This window comes from Danio rerio, chromosome 15 (genome assembly GCF_052040795.2).
Source record: "Danio rerio strain M-AB ecotype USA chromosome 15, GRCz13ab, whole genome shotgun sequence".
NCBI lineage: Eukaryota > Metazoa > Chordata > Actinopteri > Cypriniformes > Danionidae > Danio > Danio rerio.
Genome location: NC_141035.1, coordinates 24314830 through 24341461, shown reverse-complemented (window position 1 = coordinate 24341461; position 26632 = coordinate 24314830). Strand labels below are relative to the sequence as shown.

The window sequence follows — 26632 nt, the reverse complement described above, 5'->3', positions numbered from 1 at the left end:
GTGTATACATAGACTATTACTTTAACTACATAATTGGCTAAATAAAAAGGTAAATTTTTTCTTTAAATTCCTCCCCAGCTTTGTTCAAATTTAAGTCTTGCTCATCATTTTCCAATAAATAGCCCATTATAGGCAGTTATATTTCATAATTAGGGGGAATTCCTGCTGAGCTGTCTGATGGAGAATGTAGCACCCATAGCATCAGTGAAATATCAAATAACCTAAATATTTTGTCATGTATCAGCCAAAAAATTGCCTTAAAATGTGCGGGTTACCTTGACGCATGTTGATCTTTAAAACTGTTCTTAAATTTTTGACAATGAATTGAGAAAATCTTCATAGAACGCGGAAGCTGAAATCTTTCTGTTGTTCCAGGAACTGACCTGACTCTCTGTTTGCACTCTCTGTTGATAGGAAAAAAAATTATTAACTGAATGATAGGAGAATCAAAAAAGGTATTTGTGCTGAAGGTAAACACAGAAATTACAGTTTAAGTACCAAAACCATCAAGATTTTCTTAAAATAATAAAACTGGAATTCACCTATACTTAGTGGAAAACCCACGCATGGGGGAGAGCATGTATGCAAACTTCACAAAGAACATGCAAACCCCATCTGGTCTAGTCGGGAATCGACCCAGCAACCTTTTTGCTGTGAGGCGACAGTGCTAACCAGCCATCATATATATTTAAGATACCAAGAATATCTTGACGGGCTAGCTTTGCTTTCTACAGCTCTCTGAGTCATACAGATGAAAGGCCTCCCTCTGTTTTTCAGTGCCCTGCACTTTCATTATATTACTTTAAACTCTCTGCACTGCCTGGAAAAAAATGTCTTGTGTCCTGCAATGCTATTTTTTCCCCATCTACATGGCAATAATTGCAGAGTTTTAAATAATTGCAAAGCTTTTACGTTAAAGATTATCTAATGCAAATGCGAGGAAAGTGGTGCGGACTTACTTTATAGGGCACTGCAGCTATTATCTGCTCACCTGTGAAGTACAGGTGTTCTTTGTGACTAGCAAGACAAAGCAAATGATAGCAAAAAGAGCTCCAAATGCAAACCATTTACTTGTAAGCACTGAGATGGCACTTTATTTTCTTTCCTTTGTTGAAATTGCAAGTGATTACAGAAGAGTGCATTACACACACCCTCGGTTCCAAAAACAACACCTCGCAAGAGATTAACTGCTTCATTACAAGCACTTACATTTCTTAAGCCAAATTCTAACAAATTTATCCACTTTGGAGAAGACAGCATCCATTTATGTAGATTTACCATCCAAAATGGGCAATAAATAAGAGAAATAAAACTTATATTGCATTAAAGATGCATCCCTTTTCAAAAAGGGAATATACTATTATGCCAACATTCTCATAATGCAATATATCAATACATGTGTACAAACCCAAATCAGAAAAGGTTCGTACATTATGGAAAAGGCATACCTGTCAACATTGGGATGTGAAAATAAGGGGTATGCCCATTTCTTCACTGTATAACTTAAACATTCTGATTATTGAGCAATGAATGAATCTGTCATTTAGATTTTTCATTTTATTACATTAACAGCTGTCACTTTAAAAATGCACAGATCCAAACTTATAATTATAGGTGGGCATAGATAAATTTTTAAAATCTAGATTAATATGACTGTAATCTTGGAACTAATCTAGATTAAAATGGCTCATTTGAATTCTTCTGAAGGCATTCAGAATCTGTGTGCTACCAGGAATAATTACTAAAAGTAAGTCTTTGAGAACAGGTTTCTCAAGCCAGGTAGCACATTAGACCAGGGGCTCATCTCCTGTTTCCAAAATGCATTACAAGCTGCTTGAGAAACTGTTCTACTATGATAATCGGTGATGAAAATAAATGATGTTCAGTAAGATGTACTTGTGTTTACTAACTGTTTATTCAGTTAAACCTGAACTTTGAACGGTAGGCTTATATAAGCTCGAAATTGTGAATTTTTTTTTATTATATACCTTAATCCCACTAAAGTCATAACTGAACTAAACAAAAATGGAATTAAGACGTGGAATATGCATATATTAGTTGGATTATTGAAGTAAACAACTCAATCAAACTATTACCGTCATGTAGGACTTTTCGCCATATTTTCCGACATGATCCACACACACAGCTGTCAGTAAAGGACCACTAGCACTAGGCTTGGGTGGGATCCAAATTTGATACTGTCAAACCTCCTCCATATTTTATCCCAGTATCCGGTATTACTGTGCATAATAAAAAAAAAATGACGTAAGGCTCAGACAGCGTCAATAAACTGTTGGCTTTGACCTAAACCATTCAGTAACTGAATACCTTACATGCAACCTTAGGTTCGCGGTCACCTGTTTATCTTACTTGTATTCGTCTGCGCAGGACACTCCTCTCATTCGCACACAGACACACACACACACACACACACACACGCACACACACACACACACACACACACACACCAAGCTCTCTCTCTTATTCTCTCTCTCTCTCACACACACACACACACACACACACACACACACACACACACACACACACACGCATAGAGAGAGAGCATTGCTCGCGTGCTCGCTTTCACCAAACACCAAAGTTACCGACCGATCCCGCGATTTATTCGGAAATTTACTCCCGCACCGCAAGAAATCTGGTCGGCTCCCGTGGTACAGCAGCGGGAATGCAGAGAGCTGTAATCAGACCATAAACATTATACCCGATGGGGCCTGAGCCCGACAGGTACATTTTGATTGACAGCTTTTTAAAAGCCCAAACCCGTTTACAGCCCGACATTATACAAATGTGCTCATACACACCGCTCTATTGCCTTTTTTCAAGAACGAGTCATTTATGTTTTAACATAATTTATTCGTAACAAACGTAGACTATAGGCCACTTGGAAGTTGGAACAAAGAAATAAAATAAGTCCTCTGTAACACCGTAACATCTCAGTACACTAAATAGGTCTAGGTACTAGGGGTGTCACGATTTCAATTTTTAATCGAAATCGATCGAAATTTATGCTCAATTTCGATTATCGAATCAAAAAATAGAATCGTCGATGCTGCCATGCCCCCATGTCACGTCAGCTTGGCTTGCCAAGCGGGAAAAAACAGGCTTGTTTAAGTGCTTGTTAAACTGCAGAAGCAGGAGACCCGTCGACAAAACTTAAACCCTCTGCTCTTTCAATGAAGTCGCCGGTGTGTAATAAGCATTTTGGATTTCCAGTGAGTTATGTTGACAACGTTCGTGTTGTCGACGAAAAAAAAACACAGTTTTGCAAGCCCTGCTATGTACGTATTACGTACGGTTCGTCAGATAGACAACACCGGCATCGCGATCCTCCGCCTGCCCCCGTTGCAAATCCGCTCGCGAAAAGTACTCACTCAGGCCCTGTTTACACTGTCTTTGTTTTTAAATGGCATTTTAGAACGACAACGATTTGACATCCACAGTGGCGTGTAGCATTTCTGAGCAGCCCTCCTTCCTCACTACCACTGAAAATGCACATCACGTGACCACACAGACACAGACGCACTCACAGCCATGCGCTCGAGACGGCAGGTCCAGGCAGTCAGAGGACTGCTTCAGTCTTTCACTCACTTGTACTTAGTCATTTTAGTGATCACCTCAGATACTGTTGGCTGGTTCCTGTTGGTTGTGCGTCTTTTTTACAGACGCCATTATAACGACACAGATCAATGCCTATTCACGAGTCCCGCAGAAAAAGTGATTGACAGGTGGTAATTATGTGTGTATCTTGCCTTTATTCATTTACTGTATGATTTGTTTATGGGTAAAACAAAGACCATGCAGGTCAGGTAGTTTAAACGGTAGGCTACAAATAATTAATTGGTCATTAATTAATTATTCATAATCGAAAATCGAATCGTGCCTTTAGAATCGAAAATGTAATCGAATCAAGGATTTGGAGGGTCATGACACCCTTACTAGGTACATCCACTTAGCCTTTAAATTGGCCACCACACCAATGAAAAGAAGTCTTGCTTTACAAATTAAATCAAAATAAATTATAAATGATGATGGGTATTTTGGCAATAACGAAATTAAGATAAAAGCTCTGCAAGATCTCTTCACAATCTGGCCATAAGGCGACGATGAAGCTGAATATTAAAAGAATATTACCAACATTAGCCTGTATACTCTGTCTACATTATGATTTTATGGTTTAATTAATATTCATTTATAATTTAAAACCCCTTTACTCACCAAGATTAGGCTACGTGTTTTTGTGGAGGAACATTATTGAATCCACTGGCTTTAGCGCAGTCCTGTGCTCAGGGCGTCCAGCAGCACTGAACACCCTTTCACTGGTGCTGCTACAGGCCCAGATGCAGAGTTCTGATCTGGCTGATTTTGCAAGTTTTGGGTAAGATTGTTTGTTCATCTTCTACGAGCCAGGAGCATTCATTTAATTTTCCATGACAGCAGTATCAATGTAGCGAGTCACCTCGTCTTTTTACCTGTCAGCTTGCGGTTAAGCGCTCTACCGTAATACGCAGTGTATGAGCAACCGCCAAAATACTTGGCTAGAACGGCCGTTGGATTTTTTGGGTCCCGTCGGGTTCGGGCAAAGATCTTCATCTCTAATGCAGACCTCTAGTTCATATTTACCACATCTCCCTTCTCGTTCAGTCGAAACGAGAAATACTGCCAAACTGCAGGTCACTTTGGAGCGCTACTCGTCACCTCACCTCACCACTCCCTCTCCCTCCCTCTCCCTCCCTCTCTCTCTCTCCTCCACACTGTCCCATGATGATATACGTTTTTGTAGGCATTAGATAAAGGATTTTTTATATTTTATGATGATATAACGGTATTGAAACTGACACTGTTGCTATTTTTAGATCCCGTGGTATACCATAATACTGTAATACCGCCCAAGCCTAGCAAGCACGCGCGCACGCACACATACACACACATCGCGAAATGCAGAAGTTTTTTTCTTTCCATTTTGTATGTTTTATTAAATTCCATAACACTCTCACCAGTCCTTACTCCTTATTTGCGTATAATACCCCAGTTTGTCACGGGGGGATGAATGAAATGTTCATGAGTGAATGTAAAAGTGCCGAACTGCAGTCAAAATTACAGGAATACTTTTACATGAAAGCACTTCATGTAAACAACTTAATTATATTATTGTCTATTAAGGCAAATAACTAGATTACAGATGTCCATGTAAACTTAGTCAGTAGTGTCCTCGAAGTAAGTGAAAGATTCAGAAGGGCATCCTGCTGATTTGATTCAGAAGGGCAATTTCTTTTCAGACAGCTCACTAGAGACCCAGCTCCCAACCCAACTTTGAGAATAGATCAACGGCGATATTTTTTTTTGTTGTGCGATAAGAGTCTCGCAGCATGTTAACGCTAATAACAGCCTGCCACTAGTTATAATAAAAGTTATAATGAATATATTTTTCGCTTTCCTAACTTTTTATGCTCATTTAGGACAAAATTAATTGTGTTTGGAAAAAAACCCTACCCAGATCGACATCTTTAGATAATATTATTATTAATTAAGTGTATATGTCTGTTCAAACATGCACCCAAAACCCAGACTTTTGCTCCGCTTCAAATCGCATGCACAGAATAAGTTTGGGAAACTACATCTATTTATCACTATGGAGCACATCAGCTAACAGTTACACACTGCTATTTGACTGTTTTGAGGATTGCGTAGGAGTGACAACAGTCTTTTAATGGAAAAGAAGGGAATTCCTTTGTTTTTATTTTAATTTTAAAATGTTTTCATACCTAAATAAGGCAAAAGCACAGAATAGATTCACATTTAAGAGCGAGGGGCATCCCCTGGTGGTTCGCCAGTATGGGTTGTGTATATGAAGGATTGGCTTTTTAATGTTTATTGCCACCCTTTATAGAACGATTGATAATATGGGAGAAATACAGGAAAATACCTTTTCAGGATGAAGGCGGGATAGAACTGTAAAATACGGGAAAATCCCTGGAAAAACAGGAGGGTTGACCAGTATGAAAATGGAAGTATAAAATGAAAGTAGTGATTTCCAAATTTTGTTTTTGTATTTTGACTTTCATTGTAGACAATATGAACACAAACTATTTCATTGTTTGTCTGGTCAACCTAATTTCATTTATAATTTATGCATCCTTTCCTGTCATTCAGACCTGCAACGCATTCCAAAAAAAGTTGGGAATGGAGCAATTTAGGGCTAGTAATTAGAGGAAGTGGATACAGGTACTTGACTGGCCTGTCTGCAGTCCCGGCCTGTCTCCAATATAGAATGTGTGGCTCATTTTGAAGCACAAAATGTGACAAAGTCCCCATACTTCTGCTCACCTTAAGACTTGTTTGCAGGAATGGGACAAAATTACTCATGAAACACTTCATCACTTTGTGTCTTCAGCCCCTAAACATTTTTTAAGTGTTGTGAAAAGGAATGGAAACATTACAAAGTGTTAAATGCTTTACTGTTCTGACTTTTTCAAATGTGTTGCAAGAACCAAGCTTGAAATACGTGTTTATTTTGAAAAATAATAAATAAATCAATAAAATAAAAATCGTAAGACATTAATTGTTTGATTTATTGTCTGTAATGAAATACAAGTCAAAGTAAATTTAGAAATCACTTCTTTCTTTTGTATTTGTGTTTTCCATACTCCCCCAACCTTTTCTGATTTGGGGTTGTAAAAAATAAAACAAATGAAAGGCTAAAAATATGAAAGCCAAAGCAAAAACAAAATATTAATAAACATCTGAAAATATATTTGCAGGTTAAGCACCTTAGCTTAGCAAGATGCTAATATCAATCTCTGGAATCAGTTATCATGTGTGCTTTTCATAAGGAGCATTTATGAGGGTTATTCTTCTCTTAGTTTAGCAATATGCTAACATGTTTTACATAATACTTTAGGAGTTTATCATTCTGTTAGGATGCAGTTAGCTTAGCAACATGCTACCCTCAAACGCTTAGAATAAATTGTAAGCTGAAAGTTTCTGTATGTGTGACGTCAGTGGCTTTCATTTTGAGACATAGGTAGTTTCTTATCTGATTATAATGCTTTTAGCTAAGCAACATGCAAATATTGAACATTTTTAGAATTGCGTGTAAAAAGGATTTTTAGTGTGTTTGACGTAAGTAGCATTATGTTTGAGACATCTGAGTATCCAATCTGATTATGAAACTTTTAACTAAGCAACAGGTTAACATCAAACCCAAACCAAATGTAAGCAGAGTCATTTATGAGCTCACTGATGTTGTGAAGTTTGATTTGATTAAATTTCTCCTTATTTAGAAAGAACCAAATGTATCTAATACTAAAAGGTGTCTTTCTGAATAGGATGTTGACTTTACTTGCGGTCACATTAGTGAAATTTCATGGGCAATATAGGTTCATTTATCATTGTCAGTACTGCATTAGCGTATGAAGTACAGCTCACACAGAGACTAATTTCAAAAGATGAAGCTTATAATGAGTTTTGAGCATAGCTACAGTTTCAGAAGTGTATCAACTTGAAATGTGACATCATGCTTTTTAATTGACAGGTTTATGTGTCTTATGACTATGGTGCCAACTTCACCCCGGTATCAGAGAAATTTCAGCTGCCCAGGGAGCAGGAGGACAAGAAACAGGTCATCTCGCAGTTTTACCACAGTCCTGCCGACAACAAACGGGTAAGAGACCGAGAGACATTAGCTGGCCTATCAGCATGGCATCCTTGAGTTGTCTTGTCTTTGTGAGCTTAAGCTGAGGTCATACAAGACTGCTGTGACACAGGCCATCTGCAGCTGTGACCTTCCACCACTCCAATACACCCACAGATGGTGTTATCCAAGAGAGCAACTGGGCAAAAATACAATTTACAGCCTGTACCATGGCTCCCCCGATAGATGTACACACAGATGGACTGACAACAAATCGGATTTGGACTTTTTTTTAATTTGTCTAGTCTCTGTTCTGGACTGCAAATGTACTTTACAGATAACTAGAGATAACTTTACATATTTTGCAACACTTTACCGATAAGACTTTTGTGTTTGGGCAGTTTTTATTATGGCTCATCGCTTGTAGTTTTATGTGTTTCAAGAGTCTGAATTAAGCTGGATAATCAAGGCCTTGAGACGAAGAACCATATAAGTTCATATTTAAAAATTTTGATTAATAAGATTTTTTAATTTGGGTTGTGAACATATTATATATTTTTTTTTTTTACTTGAAGACAACAAAAGCTTCTCAATTCTGAGGAGATTACATCTTTCAATGTCAGTATAAAAAACCCAAAGTTATTGTGATTCATATTGCTCAAATGTAATGGTATATGTCCAGTTAGTGTGGAATACCAGTATTCATCTTATCACTTTAAACAACAAAATATCTGACTACTTTATTTTAATTTTAATAGAATAACAGAAACGTCAGGTTAATATTAAGCATTTCTTTCAAGTTTATTATTATTATTATTATTTATATTATTAAAAACAAAAATGCAGTATGAACAATGTATAGACCTACTTACAGTACAGGCAATAACAATCAATTATTAACAATAAATAAATAAATACAAAAATAATTACATAAAATGCAGACATACATCATAGTATCATCTGGTGCTGCGCACCTGTGTATATGCTACTTCAAGCTGTTCTGGCACTCTGCCATCTCACGATATAAATAAATATATATACAAATAAACACTGCCTGCCGTAGTTTACACAGGACTGGTGGGAAATATGCATTGATACAGCTTGACCTGCGATGTGCCTTCACCATTTGCAATTATTCTCAATGTATAGTTTGTCTAAAGTGATGTATACAAACGATATAGTATACTATGACCAGGGATACAGTCAGCCAGCGCAGTCATCTAAAAATCAACATTTTGTGTCTGCTGTTTTGTTTACTTGCTGGCATTTTCCCACACATTAATTCTGACCAATTGAGCAGTTAAAGAAATGTGTTCAATAACATCTGGCTAATGAGTGATGTGGATTTTGTCACATGACTGCATTTTAGTTCTTTTCAACTGGTTCGGACCAAAGCAATCAGTGTGGTGTTGTTGCCCTTGGTCTGGACTAAATGAACCGAACCACAGATGTGAAAGCACATCTGATAATGTCATAGTTGAGCTGGTCTCTACTGCCATGTCATGACATTCTGAATCACCCTCAACCACCTGTTTTTGAATCACCTGTTGTGTGTTTTGAGTTCATACACACCAACTTTAAAGATATATGACACTGTTAACAAGTGTCTGTCTTTTCTCCTTGCTTCTCACACGAGCATGTTATAAATACTCAGACAGATGTTTCACAAACATATCCACCTTGTCTACTGATCACGATGCATCCATGTTGAGTGCTGCTATCCATTAAAATAATCGTACAGTGGCTGTAGCTGACTAGGTGTCTCTTGTAGCAAATCCCATCACACGGGTAGTGAACATTCTCTCCAGCCAATCAATATCAGCAGTGTTTAAATGTGACGTTTTCGTAACACTACAGTTCACTTGAAAATCGCCCCAAAAGTGAGTTGTACCAAATCATGCTGTAGCTAACAGTGGAAAAGTGCCATAAAAGGAAAACCAATGTCAGATTTTTTTGTAGAAGTATTTTCTATTTAGACTATCTCTGTATAATGCATATTAACAACAAGTGAAGCTTCTTCTTGATAAGCACTAACAATGAAACTGCTTAAATATTGCTATGGGATAAGTGCCACCTAGTGGACGAGACTAAATTAGCATTTTTATTCAGCCTGTATGCTGTTTTTTTGCTTTGTGTAACCTAATTTTACAAACTAAAGTCAATCATTATGTTTTCATTTATAGACCATTTCAATGTGGTGATGTCATTGGCCTATGAACATTTCCTGCTTGATGCCAAACTATTTCAGAACTGTAACAAGAAGCAATTCAATCATAATGTTACGTAAACCAGCTATCATAACAATATTTTTTCAGTATGTGGCTCTTTTTAGATAATCAGAAACTATAGAAATTTTAAATGTAAAACAGGAAATACCATTGTTGGGACCATTGTTATTGTTTACATCCCTCAGAATGGTCTATACTTTGAAATGATTGCACATAATTAAAGCAAACTATTTTTGATGTACATTGGAATTGGGCAGGATACTTGTAAAAAAATCAGAATTCGGAATCGGCTGTGAGAATTCAAGAACAGTGCATCACGAGCCACGGGTTACTTTGGTTGGACTCTGCGGGTTGCAGAGGCTCATGGGAGCTGCAGATGGGGCAGTAGCGCTGTGGGACTCTGCATTGCGTCTTTGCAGGGCTGACGGCAGCAGAAGGTGACCATTCATCTGGAGTCAATGATGTGGCTGGCTCTGGAGCTGCTGGAGTATTGGCGCTAAAGCATTACCAGTGTAATCTGCACAGCGTACAGCCTCTTGGTAGGAGCACAGGGATGTTTAATTACATTTTAGTGATCGGAGTCATTCGCATTGTTGATCTGATTGTGGAGAAGAAACTCGGTGGTACAGATGGGATGTTGGCAGGGTGCTTGTGCGCTTTGTTGTGGAGTGTTTAATGGATTTATGATGAAGTAATAATCGTGACGTTAAATCTCTTATGAATAACTGCGAAGAATGAGCAGACACTTATGATTGATTCTGAGTCCTTGAAGACACACTGGGCCTGTTTGTTTGATTGATGGTGGCTTTGACTTGGAAGTGTGAATTGGTTTTCTAATGATTTGCTGACTATTATTATGCTTTTTTAAAAAGATTTATATTATTTAGATTTATTAGGATAGGACAGTATATTAATCAAGACGTGAATTTAGAGGGAGTAGGAGGCGGGGAATTCGATCTTGAAAGTTCTGCGAGTCGGGACTCAAACTTGGGACAGTAATTAAACAGTTTTTTTTTTTACATTTATAGTATTATATCAGGCCTGGTGAAAAGGGTGGTTCTTTTTTTCTCAAAATGTGGGCCTTTTTGCAGTTATTCACCTAATTTTCTATTTAATTATGAGATGATAAATATGAGTTGCATTTTAGTGACATTTTAATCACTATTTTTAGCTGGAAAAGCTTGTTGGATGGTCATTATAACTATACCTTTTGATGTACCAAAACATTTGCTAAATATTTGGAACAAAGAAATATGAATAAATACTTATTTTTAAAATACATATTACATCATTAGAAAACTCTTATGATAATCTCTTAAAATTAAAAACTGTAGCCTATTGTCATTTATTAGGCAAATAACAAACTGGCACAGCACATTACATTTTCAGAATTTTGCCATTTGAATTAGAAATGTTTTTAAAAAATGAATAATGTAGAGCTTCATTATTTTTCTAGCCTCTCTCTGGGCCGCTTTTGATGCTTCACACCTTTTTATTGGTCACTTTTGTTTCGGAAATAAGGTCCAAGACTTAGGAAAAAATTACTTGTAAAATGTTTTCTTTATTTAAAAACAATACTGTAGGTCAATAGTGAAAGATGACTTCACTTACGTCAGATTTTCTTGCACAGCTGGAAGTTGAACTGAAAAATATTATGAAATATATTTGTTAGCATTGGTCAAAACTGATTAGCTGAAGTCACACCGAATCGACAGTTAACAGAAAATTCCACTTGGTCTTATAGACTTCTTTGATGGGTTATTTTCAGTATTTTTGATGGCATAGCAGTCAAAATAGCACAAATGGGTTCATGTATGGGACAAGTTCTAGACCAGGGGTCGTTTCAGTGACTGACAATTTATAGGAGGGCTGTTTTAACATTCAAGCGCAATAAAAAAATGGAAACCTTGAGTTATTGATGCATAGGACAACAGACTTGACGTTTATATTTCAAGCATTACCTGTCACCAGTGGTAATGCAAATCAGCATGTTTATCATGTCACACATCAGCTGCTGAAATATATCTGTGGACGTTGTGTGTGTGGCCGAGCATTAGATGCACACAGTCATTCTTCCAGTGTATATGCAGTAAAAACTCTAGCTTTTTGTAGCTTTTTGTTTCTTGTTGCATGTATTGAAAGGGTAGTTTAAATAGCTATGAAAATGCTACAAATAAAAGGCATAATAATTATTATTCTTTTCCAACCAATTGTATTGTCCTAAAATCCTAATGACAGCACAAAGCAGTATGGGTAATTTACAGTAAGTGACTTTACTGGCAGTTGTTCTTTTCAATATCTTTCTTTTCTTTTGCAAAACTACAAAGAGGGAGAAAAGTATGTATGTACATATTCACATTTACTTTAACATGTTCACCCCAACCAGCAGTGCAATTTTACTAATATACAGTTGCAATCAAAATGATTAAACCCCCTTTGATTTTTTTTCTTTTTTAAATATTTCCCAACTGATGTTTAACAGAGCAAGGACATTTTTACAGTATGTCTGATAATATTTTTCTTCTGAAGAAAGTCTTGTTTGTTTTATTTATGCTAGACTAAAAGCAGTTTTTAATAATAATAAAAAATAAAACATTTTAAGGTCAAAATGATAAGCCCCTTTAAGCTATAATAGTCTACAGAACAAACCATCGTTATACAATAACTTGCCTAATTCCTCTTACCTGCCAAGTTAACCTAAATAACCAGTTAAGCCTTTAAATGTCACTTTAAGCTAGAAGTGTCTTGAAAAATATCTAGTCAAATATTATTTACTGTCATCATGGCAACGATAAAAGAACTCAGTGAATAGAAATTAATTATTAAAACTATTTTGATGAGAAATGTGTTGAAAAAAATCTTCTCTTCGTTACACAGAAATTGAAGACAAAAATAAGCAGGGGGGCTAATGATTCAGGGGGTTTAATAAATCTAATTGCAACTGTACATAATTTTTATGCAAATCTCAATAAGCATATGAGGAAAATCTATTAAATGAGACCATTTAAATCAAATATTAGCAAAATGATCATATTCGTTACACCACCATAAACGTGTAAGCAGTGAAGAAGTGTTGGCACAACAAAATACATGTCGTATAAAAATTATAATAATCAAACAACCTTTGAATATTTACAAAAATAGAACTTTATTAAAATTGAGCACTTGCAGACATATATTATAACGTTTAAATCAGCCACAGAATTAAAATGCATGTGTGTTACTTTCGACCACACACTGAGAGAAAATGAAAGTAAAACTAATCTGAATGCTGTGCTTGAAATGTCAACTAGGTGGGGGTCAAAACCACAAATGGCTAAATGCTACAGCATAACAATGATAATTATTCAAAAATATATGTTTTGGCGGCCTGAATCTATTTTTGACGTCAGCTGCGGGCTAGAGGTAGGAGAAAGGTGGGTGTTAAACGGCCTGTAGGCCGGCAGTTTGAGACCCCTGTTCTAGTCCTTTGTCAGTGAGGGGTGGGTCTTCCGAACCACCCGAACCTCCCCTGGCTACGGGCCTGTATTTATTTAATGTTTTAATTACTTTATGATTAATAATGATTTCAAAAAGGTTTTCTTATTACATTACATTACATTACATTGTGTTGTATTGCATTGCATTGCATTATATTATATTATATTATACTATATTATATTATATTAAATTATTTTAAATTATATTATTTTAAATTATATTATATTATATTATTTTTAATTATATTATATTATATTATTTTTATTATATTATATTATATTATATTATATTATATTATATTATATTATATTATATTATATTATATTATATTATATTATATTATATTATATTATATTATATTATCAAACCATCCAGAAGAGCTTAGCAACACTCTGGCAATGGTTTGAAGCACCCTGTATTTCTGCTTGCATTAATTCTAAAGTCTGATGATAATCATGTTTTATGCGGGAGATGTAAATGATCCACTTTTTCTTCCTCTTTTTCTTTGCATCATTAGGTTTTTTTTTCCGAGCGTTTCTGTTTCAGTCCCAGTCCTCATTGCCTCAGAGTCTGGAGAGGGATGTGCCCTGCTTCCATAACCAGGCCATGGAGAGGACAAAGTTTATAGCTAAAGCTCTCAAACGAAAGATCAAACGAATGGAGGAAAAAATTACAAAGGCAGAAAGGCATAATCTGAATAATTAATAATGCTAATAATGCCTTCTTTACCATACTTAAATGCTTTGATGTTCTTATGAATCCAGCTTCCTGAAATATCTGAAATACAGCACATTTGAAAGCTTCTGTTGTGACGTCAGACGCTACGGAGAATAAAGGGACACAATGAAAGTGGATGGAGATTTATAAAGTAGTTCTGAAGAGACTAAAAGCAGACCATATGACAAGTGCACTCTGAGTCTTTAAGACAAACAACCTGTAAATCTTGCATGAGTCATTTGGACTGCTTTTTATGTTTTTATTTGAGTTTGGCATTATTAACATCTGTCAAATTTTTTATACAGAAAGTAGATACTTTAGTACTGCCTTGTGTCTTTTTTTTAACAAACTTGTGTCTTTTTTAACAAACAAACAAACAAACAAGCATTAAAGTGTTTGCTCTCAAATTCAGATTTCTGTATGTTAAAAGGGATAGTTCAACCAAAATGGAAAATTCTGTGCTCATTTACTCAACCTTCACGTGTGTGTGTGTGTGTGTGTGTGTGTGTGTGTGTGTGTGTGTGTGTGTGTGTGTGTGTGTGTGTGTGTGTGTGTGTGTGTGTGTGTGTGTGTGTGTGTGTGTGTGTGTGTGTGTGTGTGTGTGTGTGTGTGTGTGTGTGTGTGTGTGTGTGTGTGTGTGTGTATTTATTTATTTATTTATTTATTTATTTATATAAAAAAGTTATTTTGAAAATTGTTGAAAACCTGTAACCATTGACTTTCATAGTATTTATTTATCCAGTTATGGCACTTAATTTGTTACAGCAGTGGTTACCAACCTTTTTTTTTTTTTTTTTTGCCTGAGACCCCCTTTTCCCCTGGAAACTATTATAAGGTCCCCCTCCACATTTAATGATAATATTGCTAATATAAGCTTGCAGTAATGATGACCAAAAAATTTGTTTTCAAACAAAGGGTATGTTATTACTAAATATCTAGATATGTTTATGCATAAATAATAGCCTAATGTAAAATATAAAAGCAAAACATCAGCAGGCCATTTGTAACAAAAAAAAAAACGTAAGCCTTTGCTCCTTGCAGTCCAAAACTGCTCTGGGCCTGTCACTGTATTGCGGATGAGTTCTCTGCAAATGTCTTGGATGGTCTGCATTCGTTAGCAAGAACTCTGGTGCAGATAATGCACTGTGGTTGGGTCAGGGACATTTTGCTTTGAGAAAGTGGAAAAAAATATATAGTTTTGGTAACTACTGTATATTGATATTTCCTGCATTTTGTGTTTTCAGTATTGCTAGCTCTGTGACCCGAAATGTTTGAAGCTTCCTTACCTGGGTCCACTATGCTTGGGTCTATACTATTAGCTGCTGAAGGCAAATTAGCGAGACTCTTTTTGTGAAGGATGAATTACAAATTTGTCCTTTTTTTTTTTTTTTTGGTCACCCAGGGGATGAAATGAACTAAGGCAACATGATTGTTCTAATCGTCCACTGCGAGAAAAAAAGAGACGTGATCCCCTACAGAGCTTACTGAGGACTGAGACCCCCCTTTTGGAGACCCCTGTGTTACAGGATTCTAACATTTTTTTCAAAATATTGTATTTTGTGTTCCACGAAATCTTTACACGCATTGATCCAGAGACTGTTTATATGGATGTCACTGAAGAGAAGATGACAAATGTTTACTGTAAGATGACCTTAAAAAAAATAAAATGGCCTTAAACACCTAGCAGGCACAAGACGTCAACATGATGTCAGATTGAGGTTGTACCCCAACGCTGTGGGGACATTGGATTTCATTTAAAAATGAAAATCAGGTTGACGTCAGAAACGTCCAACCTAAAACAACCAAATATAAACTCCTAATGATAATACAGCTTAATGTTGTGTGGATGTTACCACTAAGATGTCTATCAGATGTTGGATTTTGGTTGCCATACCTGACAAATAAATGTCAGTATTTGACGTCAATATGACGTTGGTTTAAGATGATTGGATTTTGGTCACTTTCCAACACAACCTAAAATCAACAAAATATCAATGCCGTTGACATCGTTACTACACATGAAAATAATACTTTTACTCTGCTTGCACTACATTTTTAGGCAAGTAATAGTACTTTAACTTGAGTATGATTCTTCAGTACTCTTTCCATCACTGCTTGACAGTAAGTAAATGTTCTTTTTTGGGTGAACAATCTCTTCAAATTCTTATTTTTAACTTTTATTTAGCTTTTAACTCTAAATGCATTTTTTAAAATAGATTCAAATTAAATTTGATTTGAAGAAATATAAATCAATACTGAATATATAGTTCAGTGTAAAGGTTAAAGCTCACAAAAAAATGTGTCCGAAATTTTTGCACACTCATCCTTAGGTATCAATTGCATTCATAAAACAATCGGATCAGGTTCTATTTTTTATTTTATTATGTTTATTAATTTATGTTTATTTATTTATTTATTTTTTTCCATTGAAAAATCGTTTCGAGAGCTGTTTTTCTCCTGGCTTGCTTGGTTTGGGGCTTGTGGAGCTGCGCATTGTTGGATTTGCTTGTTTGGGCTTTCAGTGGAAAAATAAACCACACTGAACTAAACTAAACTGCACTTCAACTGGACTGAAGCAGTTTCAATTTACTAGAACTTCTGTGTTCAGCTGCTTTGACAATCTACATTGTAAAATTGCTATAGAATTAAAGATGATGAACTGTTTCAGACACAGTTCAGAGCCCCTATACAAGCAAAAGGCAAAACCAAACAGCTCTTCAGTGTTTGAACTTTCCTCAGTAAAATTTAAAGAGCCCATATTATACATGAAATAGGGTCATATCTTGGTTGTAAAGGTCTCCAACAACAGTTTAATATGCATGCAAGGTCAAAAAACACTTTCATGGTCTTATAATCTGCATTTATTTTTACCTAATTATCCCACCGACTCCTGTATGAATCGTCCAGTGATTCATTTGTTCCCAAACCCCTCCTTAGCGCGAAGCTAATCTGCGCTGATTGGACCAATGACAGTCTGTCGCGATTGGTCGACTGCCTTCAGTCAGAGAGTGAAATGCCAAACAGCTAATCAGCAATATAAAAGTAATCACAGTTCATACACGCTCGATAGTGTAGGCGTGGATTTTAGCTGCCAGTGGGTCAATGTAAATACAGACTATGGACTTGAAAATACAGACGACTAACTATTTTATTGAGCAAAAACTCCAAAAACAGTTGAGGAGATCTCCTAGCTTCTCACTCTGCTCTTTTCACAGACACACACACACACATATTGCACACACACACACGCACTTAACCCTGCTCCGGACGACAACGCACACACACACACACACACACACACACACACACACACACACACACACACACACACACACACACACACACAAACACACTCACCTCCGGACGACAGCGCGCGCACACGCACACACAGACACACACACTAACGTTACTCCTCGTCCACGGAGCTCCGTTAACAAAGCAGCACGCGTCGCGTTTTTAACGTGACTTTGCACGCGATAAGAGAATATAGCCAGTTAACCTGATACAGTACACGCGGTTACAAGTAACAAATCACAACTAAATACATTTGCAAGCTAGAGTCAACGAGGCAACTTTAATCGCACGTACTTACACTTGAGAAATGGAAGAAACCCATCCTGACGTCCATCAGTAAGTTACTCTTTACTGATCCTTCCTTTAACAAACGCTGATGAAGTATTCTTTGTAGCATGTAGCTTCCAGAAGTTTCCAGTAGTTTCCAACTGCTTGGCTATAATGCTGAGGTTTCATGTTTGGGTAGAGACTCAATATATCCATCTGCAGTGTGACTTCAATCGACCGGCATGTTTGTGTTTGTGTGTGTGTGTGTGTGTGTGTGTGTGTGTTTGTGGGGGTGTGTGTGTGTGTGTGTATGTGTTTGTGTGTGTGTCTGGGTTTCTGCGTCAGAGGGCGGGGCCTCAGGTTTGAAATCTCCCGGGTTTGCGCGTGCACGTGAATAACTTGGTTTCATTCGTACGTCATGGCGAAACACCTAATGAATCGGTATCAAGGCGACTCGTTTGAAGCACTATGAGTCGACTCTTTTATAGATGAATCAACAGTTTTAAACACTGTTCACTAACAGATTTAAGCCTTAGCTGGATACTTCACTTCACTTAGAGCTGTGTTACACACTACATGGAGGGGAATTTTCAAAAACCCATAATATGGGCTCTTTAAACCACGCTGAACTAAACTAAACTAAACTTCAATTCTGAAATCTGGACTTTACTAGATTTTCTTTGTTAAGCGGCTTTGACACAATCTACATTTTAAAAGCGCTACATAAATAAACATGAATTGAATTAGAAAAACTATGCCATCACTTGAGTGTTGAGCACAGAGCACTTTATGACAGACAGTCTATACTCTGTAATATGAAGACAGAATGTGGCGGACAGTTGAGAACCATTGCCGTAGACTGCTGTATGCTGGATTTAGTGGCTGGCGCACATCTCCCCTCCTGCTGTCTGTGTGTGCGTGTCCATTTCTTTGACATGCTGCCAATTTCTATTCAGGATTTGTTTATGGATGGAAGTTTGTAAAGTATCACAAGCAAATGATCAAAATTCTGTAGATTTCCTGAAATAAACTTTGCAATTTGGGATAATTCTGCGCAGCTGTTTAATAAGAAGGCGAACTCTCCTTCCTCTCTGTGCAGGGTATTGGATGAACACAACATTTCTTTTTCTATTTTGATGAAGAGAGAGGAGAACAAAGCACTGCTTGAATGGACTCTGAATTGTTTTGGGTTTTTTTCTGCAATGGATTGTTTGGATATGAGTACAAAAAAGATACAGAAATTTGTGCAAAAACCTTAACTGAGCAGCATCTGTATTAGTGGGGAACAGCAAAAATCGTTATAGTCTATTATTATTTTTTTATTTTATTTGCTATTATTAATTACCAATACAATTTAAATTTATTGATGTTTTAAATAGATTTATATGATTGTTTAAAGCATTTGCATGCCAATTATACTCAAATATACTTAATAATTATATTCATGCATCCTTATATTTCCTATTTTTTCATTGTAGTACCTGTTTACCGACACCACAAACAGTTATCTGTGGAACACCTTTGACTTTTGCAAAACCGTCCAGGGTTTCTCCATCCCGTTCAAGCCCACAGACCTGCTGCTGCACAGTAAAAGGCCGAACCTGGTCCTCGGTTACGACAGCTCTCATCCTAACAAACAGGTATGTTCACTGATGCCTTCCTTCAGCCTCAGCTTTTGCCTATCCTGTGTCCAGTTTCAGTAAGATGCACGGCGCTGTCAGCTGTTTGTTGACATTGTCCTTTTGAACTATAAGCAGCCTGTTTTGATTTTAGGTGATCAGCTTTAATTTTTTATTAGAAGCAGGTTCATGACAAATGATGACACATATTTAGTATTGTACCTGAAACTGCTGACTCTTGAGGACTTATATCCTGTATTCTGTTTCTGTCTGTAATGTCTCTTTGGCAGCTGTGGAAGTCAGATGACTTTGGTGAGACGTGGGTGTTGATTCAGGAACATGTCAAGTTCTACTTCTGGTAAGATCAGCCGGGTTGACAGTGTTGATGCTAATTACTCTCTCAAAATGTCTATCACACAGTCTATGTTAAACGTTTGTACTTGTGTGTGTTGGTATGAGGTTTTATGTTTAAATCAATGGACAAATACGGTTATGTTGCTTTTTAAGACCAGCAAGTTTTCCAGCAAGTAGCGGAAACAAGATGCTATTTTTGGAACATGTTTTTAATGCAGCTCTACACTTATTTAATAATAATATTTATTCTGTGAAGCATAAGGAATTTTACTTATTTATTTATAATGTACATTTAAAGATTAAAAATAATGCCTTGTATGATAATTGTATGTGACCTGATGGCTCAGTGGTTAGCACTGTCGCCTCACTGCAAGAGGCTGGGTCAGTTGGGATTTCTGTGTCGAGTTTGCATGTTCTCCCCCTGCAGTCCAAAGACGTGCTATTAGTGTATGTGTGTAAATGTGAGTTTATGGATGTTTCCCAGTTCTGGGTTGCAGCTGGAAGGGCATCCGCTGTGTAAAACATGCTGGATAAGTTGGTGGTTATGGAGCCAGATTAGTCTCAAAAATAATACATTTACAAAATATAATTGAAACATCCACAACACAATTCACATTTATAAAATCCAATTTGTAAGTTTAAAACACAATTTGTAAATATACAAATCCATTTCGTAAATTTTACACACGACTCATAAATGCACAAAAATAAAACACGATTTATAAATACACAAATTTAATTCGTAAATTCAAAACATGATTAAAAAATGCACAAGATCCAATTTGTAAATTTAAAACATGATTTATAAATACACAAATCTAATTCGTAAGTTCAAAGCACCATTTATAATTAAACAAATCCAATTCATTTGGCAAAAAAAAAAATAGGATTTTTTTGTTGTGAATACACAAATTGTGTGCTGTATTAATAAATTGTAAACTGAATTTACAAATTAGACTTTGTAAATGTGAATTGTTCTGTGGATATATGAATTATATTTAATTCCACTTTGGAGACCCCTGATGAGTAAAGGGACTAAGCGACGGAAAATGGATGAATGAATGATAATTTTACAAAATGGTAAAATAAAATAACATATTTTGTTAAAGGCTGCTATGCAGGAATACTTCACTGATAGCTGTTTTAAGTTATCCAGAGCTGTATGAATGTAAAAATTTTGAATATCACAATATTATTAAATATTACAATTGTAACAACATAGACAGCAACACTTATGCACAATCGATACCCAGCTGATTCAGTCGTTTCATAAGAGGACCGCGCTTCTTCTCTTCTTTTTTCCTTGTCAACATAAAGGCAGTGAGATGCGCCTTGTTTTCGGCCCCTTGTTCAACTGCAAGACATACTTAACTTTCGGGACGATAACGTATAACCCGTGCCTACAGACACATTTGCCAAAGAAGCAGAATGGAAGAAGAATATTTCTGTTTGATACAGACGTGTTGATGCCCAACCAGCGCTTATGTTGGCCTGGATCTGCGTTATAAACGCAACAAATAGACATTACCTTTTATTTTACAGCTTATAAAGCATGTATGCACATTAATGCAATATCATATTTAAACAATAAAACTATTTACAAAAAGTCAACATATGCGCGCGTTGTTGTTGTCTTTTCATCACGCAGCGCACACACTTGAACTGCGAGGGAGAGAGGAAACCATATATCAGGACATATTCTTTAAAATAATGATTTCTATTAAAAATGTAAAAAGGTTTTGTGATTTATAATAATAACAGCGGGGCATTAAATAAAGACATATTTTCTATGGAGCAAGCAATTCGAGGAAGTCAGCTATTTTTATTTGACGGAAGAAAAAAACATATGATTGGAAAAAAAACAGCCTATGCCGGTTATTAAAAAGAATCAGTCAGTATTTTCGTTTAGAAATATAAATTAATTATTTAAGTGAAAATAATTTCGAGCAGTCCTATTTATTTTATTCATTTTATTTAGATTATTCTGCTCTTCTGTGCTAAACACTGCAGGTTCGTGAAAATGCTCTGTTGTATTGTTCTATTATTAATATGCTAGCATATAAAAATAAATCAGTATTTTAAAATGCAATATTTAATGTGTCAGACACAAAATAGGCACGTCAATTTGTTTAATATAAAATTAATAGTAATCTGACCAGTTAACCGTTAATAACCGATTAATGAGCGGCGGTTGTCGGTTAGCAAAATTAACCGAAATGAGCATCCCTAATGTATATATATGTAGATGTAATAAGCATATTTTCTACTTGCGCTGTGCTCTAACAATTTTGTAAAGAAATCTAATTATTGCAATAAATACTTTTATAATGTTACACAATAAATAAATATAACAATTAGCACAGGTTTTTTTTAACATAAATATAACGTTAACTGTTAGTTCTCACCGAAGGCGGCAAGTGCGGTTAAGTTCGCTCTGGCCGTCCTGGAAACGACGATGTCTGATTGCTTTCCACCGAACTGCATCATAGCCCATTACCATAATGTTGACTTGATTTCAACTCCCCTCGATGCCCACACCGGCAAAGACAGACCATGATGCTTTTTGCTGCTGGCTCCCATTGAAAATGAATCAATTCTGGCTACTTTGATGCTCTCGCCACTTTTGATGTGAAAGCACAGTAAGACTTTTATCTGGAGCAGCAAATCAGCATATTCGTCTGATTTCTAACAGACCGTGTGCAGTCTGCTCTGATTCCCACTTTTCTTGTTGTTATTTGAGCCCATCGTTGCAAAGATACTTCATACATAGCTCATTACTGTGGTTTCGATTGCTATCTAAAAGAGCAGGATGTGAGTTAGCAGCTTGTTGTTACCCTAAACACACGGCATAAACAGAGCTCAAGAAGATCACCATGCCAATCTACTGCCTGCTCTCCACGCTCCTCCGTATAGGATTTTTGCATCAGCATTTGTAATCTGAAGAAGCTCGAGCGCTCACTCGGTTCAGGAGTTTATGTAGGAATGTGAAACTCTTGCTCTGGGTCGCAGCCAGAAGTTGGTGTTTGCACAATCAGGCTCTGGCATCGACTAGCAAATAACAGAGCGCCTCTGTTGGTCTCCTATTCCGTAAACATTATGCCACAGGATATGATCCGACTGAAAGACTGGAGCTAATTACAATATTATGAGTGAAATTCATCACAGACATGATTATGTTGTTTTTTTTTTACTTTAGCTCAAATGACTTTAAAGTCTTGATGCCAGAGCAAATTTGTTTTGCATATTGTTTTAACAGAGTAGTCTGATATCTACAGTGCCCTTCACTAATATTGCAATCTTTGGTGACAAAGAAAATATTGCACAAAATATATTAAAGAGGACCTATTATGTAAAATATATTATAAGGTGTTTAAACAGTTGCGTGAATATAGTCAGCCTCTATTGATCAAAATTCAGTGATTAACAGTTTTATTAATTCTCAGGCAAATTTCAGAATGAAATACAGAATAAAACTCTGTATAGTATCAACATTTTACCCTATTAACAAACCCAACCCAAACCAAACTAATCCCTGACTACGACTTTAAGATCCCGGCTTGGCTACCATTAAATACAGTTAAAGCCTCCATCTCTATATAATGAAGAGGAAATTAAAATAAAATCCAATAAGTTAAATTAATGTGTAAGTTCAGTCAATAGCATATCACATTTACCCTGTCAAAATCAGTATATTTCTCACACATTGATTACTGTTCCATTTCCAAACATGCTGCTTGGACCATTTTTTATAGAAGAGGTTTAGCTTGTCCATTTCCTTATAAGACAATTATTTTAAATGCAGCCACTCTAGCAAGTTTTACTGCCCATTCTTGAAGGGAAAGGGCATCTTCTGATTTCGAGTTCCTAAGAATTATGAGTAAAATAGTTGGAACTTTTTTTTTGGATTTTATTTTTTTATCTGTTATTTCGTTGTTTGTCCAACCACCTATAAACAGTCCAGGCATAATGAATTATGAAAATCTAAAACCAAGCACATGTGTTCATGAACTCTTTCCAGAAATCCTGAATTTTTGTGCAAGATCATAGAGCATGAACTGAATCACCATTCTCGATCTCCCACAATAAGGTGTATATTTTAACCCAAGCTTAAACAGTCTGAAAGGAGTCCAGTAAAACAGTGTATAATTTTAAACTGTATAAGGTGAATTTTAGCATCACTAGATGCTGTTTTAACATTATCTATTGGCAAAAATCACTTTATACTCATTGTAGAAACACTTTTTTAATATTATAGTTTTTTTTTTTTTACCTTAAAGCAACACAGAGCAATACAAAAAGTAACAACAAATATAAAGACAGAAAAGAAAAGGAAAAAATAAAAATAAAAATGTTTTTAAACATTGTTAAATCAGTTCCTCCAGTTTTATACAAAGGTTAACAATGGTATACATATATTTCTAGGCCAGAGGGCATGGGCAATATGGTGATATTGCAAAAAATGACTGAATCCATGAAGTGTGTCAGATCAACCAAAAACAGCGATTGCTGGATCATGGGCGAGCTGACAAGAATAAGCCTTATAGAGTAGAAGCTGAAAATTTCACTCAAACTCAAAAAGTTTTGGACATGACCAAAAAAGATGTTCCAAGGAGCCTTCTACAGATTCACATTTGTTACATTTAAAGGAGATTGAGGGGTAGAAGCTTAACCCTAGAATAATGAAGCCGATATACTACTTTTTACTGTATTAGTTGATGTTTTGAATTAACAGAACATGTATTTATGACTTGTAAAAACACTCAGATTGGCATTCTCCCTTTGTACTTGTCATCAGAGAGGGACAGCCACGCCCATTAACAATGATATCTTCTCGCTCATTTGGATAAACTGCCCTGAGTGAGAAGCAGCTGTCCACCATAAGAGTTTTGACCTGCTGAAGATAAGAGGATTATACACAGGGAGTTTTAAGATTCACAAATGTACACTGTAGTCTCCATGGACTGCCTTCTTCTGAGGCACTTCTTTTGACATTTTCAGTTTTTCAAAGTGATAACTTTAATCCTGTTTTGAATCTGCCGCTATTCTAACCCACTTTTATAGCACAGCTTTCTTTTAAAAAGAGCAGGATTTTATTTGAATTTAAAGCGACAGTCGCCAAAATGACATTAATTTGGATCAAAGCCTAAAAGGGGAAATTTCAAGGAGTTAATAAATAATTTTTTTGTGGGGTATTTTGAGCTTCACACTCACTCCAGGGACATCAGAGACTTATGTTACATCTTGTAGAAAGGGGCATAATTGGTCATTTTTAACTCAGCATGTTTGAACTTGTTTTGTGATGAGATAAGAGCAGTGGCTTTTTCTTGAAACCCTTTAAAAGCAATCTGTGGTGTTGTAGGTGATGTCAGAATGTAGTTTTAAAGACTTTCTGACCCAATGACAGACCTTTCTTATAACCTGTACATTTGGAGACAGACACACATTCTCTTCCAGGCTGATTCACAACATTTCCAGTTTGCTGACATTTTTATAATTATTGCCCTGATGCTGGAAATGGGCATTTCTGATTTATTTTTTAACCTTTTGTCACAAAACACAGCTCTACTCTTTGGTCTTCACCCATTTTGTTGAATGACTGAGTAGGTTTGGCCTGTGTGTTTCCTCATATTTATACCCCTGTGAAACAGAAGATCATTGCTGAAAAGTGTAATCATCCACTTAGGTGTGCTAAAAGGGTTTAAAATCAATGTAAATACACTTTTAAAATATTTATCCATTAACTGTAACATACGTAAGTGGTTCCCAATTCTGGTCCTTATGAATACAACATATTTTGTATGTCTCTCTTATTTCACACACAAGGATAAGTTCATGGATATCTATGAATCAACTGCGTTAAGTATGGTAGTCATACAAAATGTGAATAGTGGGGGCCCTCGAGGACTATAATTGGAAACCACTTGCATACATGACTTGTTCTAGTATTGCCTGTATGTTTCAAGTATTTTACATAGATTTTTCTTAAACTGGAATGGCATGCAATTGTATAAATTACAGTTAAACAAATCCATTATTAATTTAAAAATGCAAAATGGTTCATATGGTAGGGAACATGAATTTTCTCACTAATTGTTGTTTAAATTATAGTTTTTATATATATTTAACAATAACAGAGTTGATATTTTCCACCATTTTATATACCAAAACAAAGTTGAGGAGGGTCAGTCGCGCAGTAGGTAGTGCTGTCGCCTCACAGCAAGAAGGTCGCTGGGTCGCTGGTTTGAACCTCTGCTCAGTTGGCGTTTCTGTGTGGAGTTTGCATGTTCTCCCTGCCTTCGCGTGGGTTTCCTCCAGGTGCTCCGGTTTCCCCCACAGTCCAAAGACATGCGGTACAGATGAATTGGGTAGGCTAAATTGTCCATAGTGTATGAGTGTGTGTCTGAATGTGTGTGTAGATGTTTCCCAGAGATGGGTTGCGGCTGGAAGGGCATCCGCTGCGTAAAAACTTGCAGGAAAAGTTGGCGGTTCATTCCGCTGTGGCGACCCCGGATTAATAAAGGGACTAAGCCGACAAGAAAATGAATGAATGAATGAAAACAAAGTTGACAAATAATGAAAAAAAAATGAATCTACCATCTGGAATATTTTGTGCAAAGTTTTGTTTGTAGTATTTTGTTTTAATTAAAATTTTAGAAGATATTTTTACAAAAACAGTACAATACCAATAAAAAGAAGAAAAAAATACCCCCCCCCCCCCCCCCCAAAAAAAAAAAAAAAAAAACGGGGGGATCATCTCAGTTACCAAATATACATACATATGTATATGCATGACACATGTAGCATAAACATATATAATAATAAAAAAAGATGATAGTCTTCCTTTTTACAAAGTCAGTGTCATGAATATATAGGTTAGAGAGGAAAATTTCTGTATGTTTATTTCACCATAGTAAACACAAAAAAGGATGCAAATGTGACATTTCATGACAATTGAAGCTGATTGTATGATCCTGGAAGCAGAGACATTCAAAAATAGGTATAGGGAAACACCTACAAAAATAATT

General features: G+C 36.1%; 1 protein-coding gene across 4 annotated transcripts in view; it reads left to right on the top strand.

The window, feature by feature from the left end:
* The window catches only part of sorl1 (sortilin-related receptor, L(DLR class) A repeats containing), a 129152-nt gene that overhangs the window by 12391 nt on the left and 90129 nt on the right, over positions 1–26632 (top strand). For all 4 annotated transcript variants that reach the window (XR_015509351.1, XM_087284023.1, XM_087284024.1 and 1 more), the window contains exons 3-5: positions 7550–7678; positions 19113–19274; positions 19544–19611. Coding sequence is in view for 3 of the 4 variants with exons in the window: in XM_087284023.1 (XP_087140149.1) it covers positions 7550–7678; positions 19113–19274; positions 19544–19611 (359 nt within the window). In the remaining variant the exon portion in view is untranslated. The remainder of the gene's footprint in view (positions 1–7549; positions 7679–19112; positions 19275–19543; positions 19612–26632) is intronic.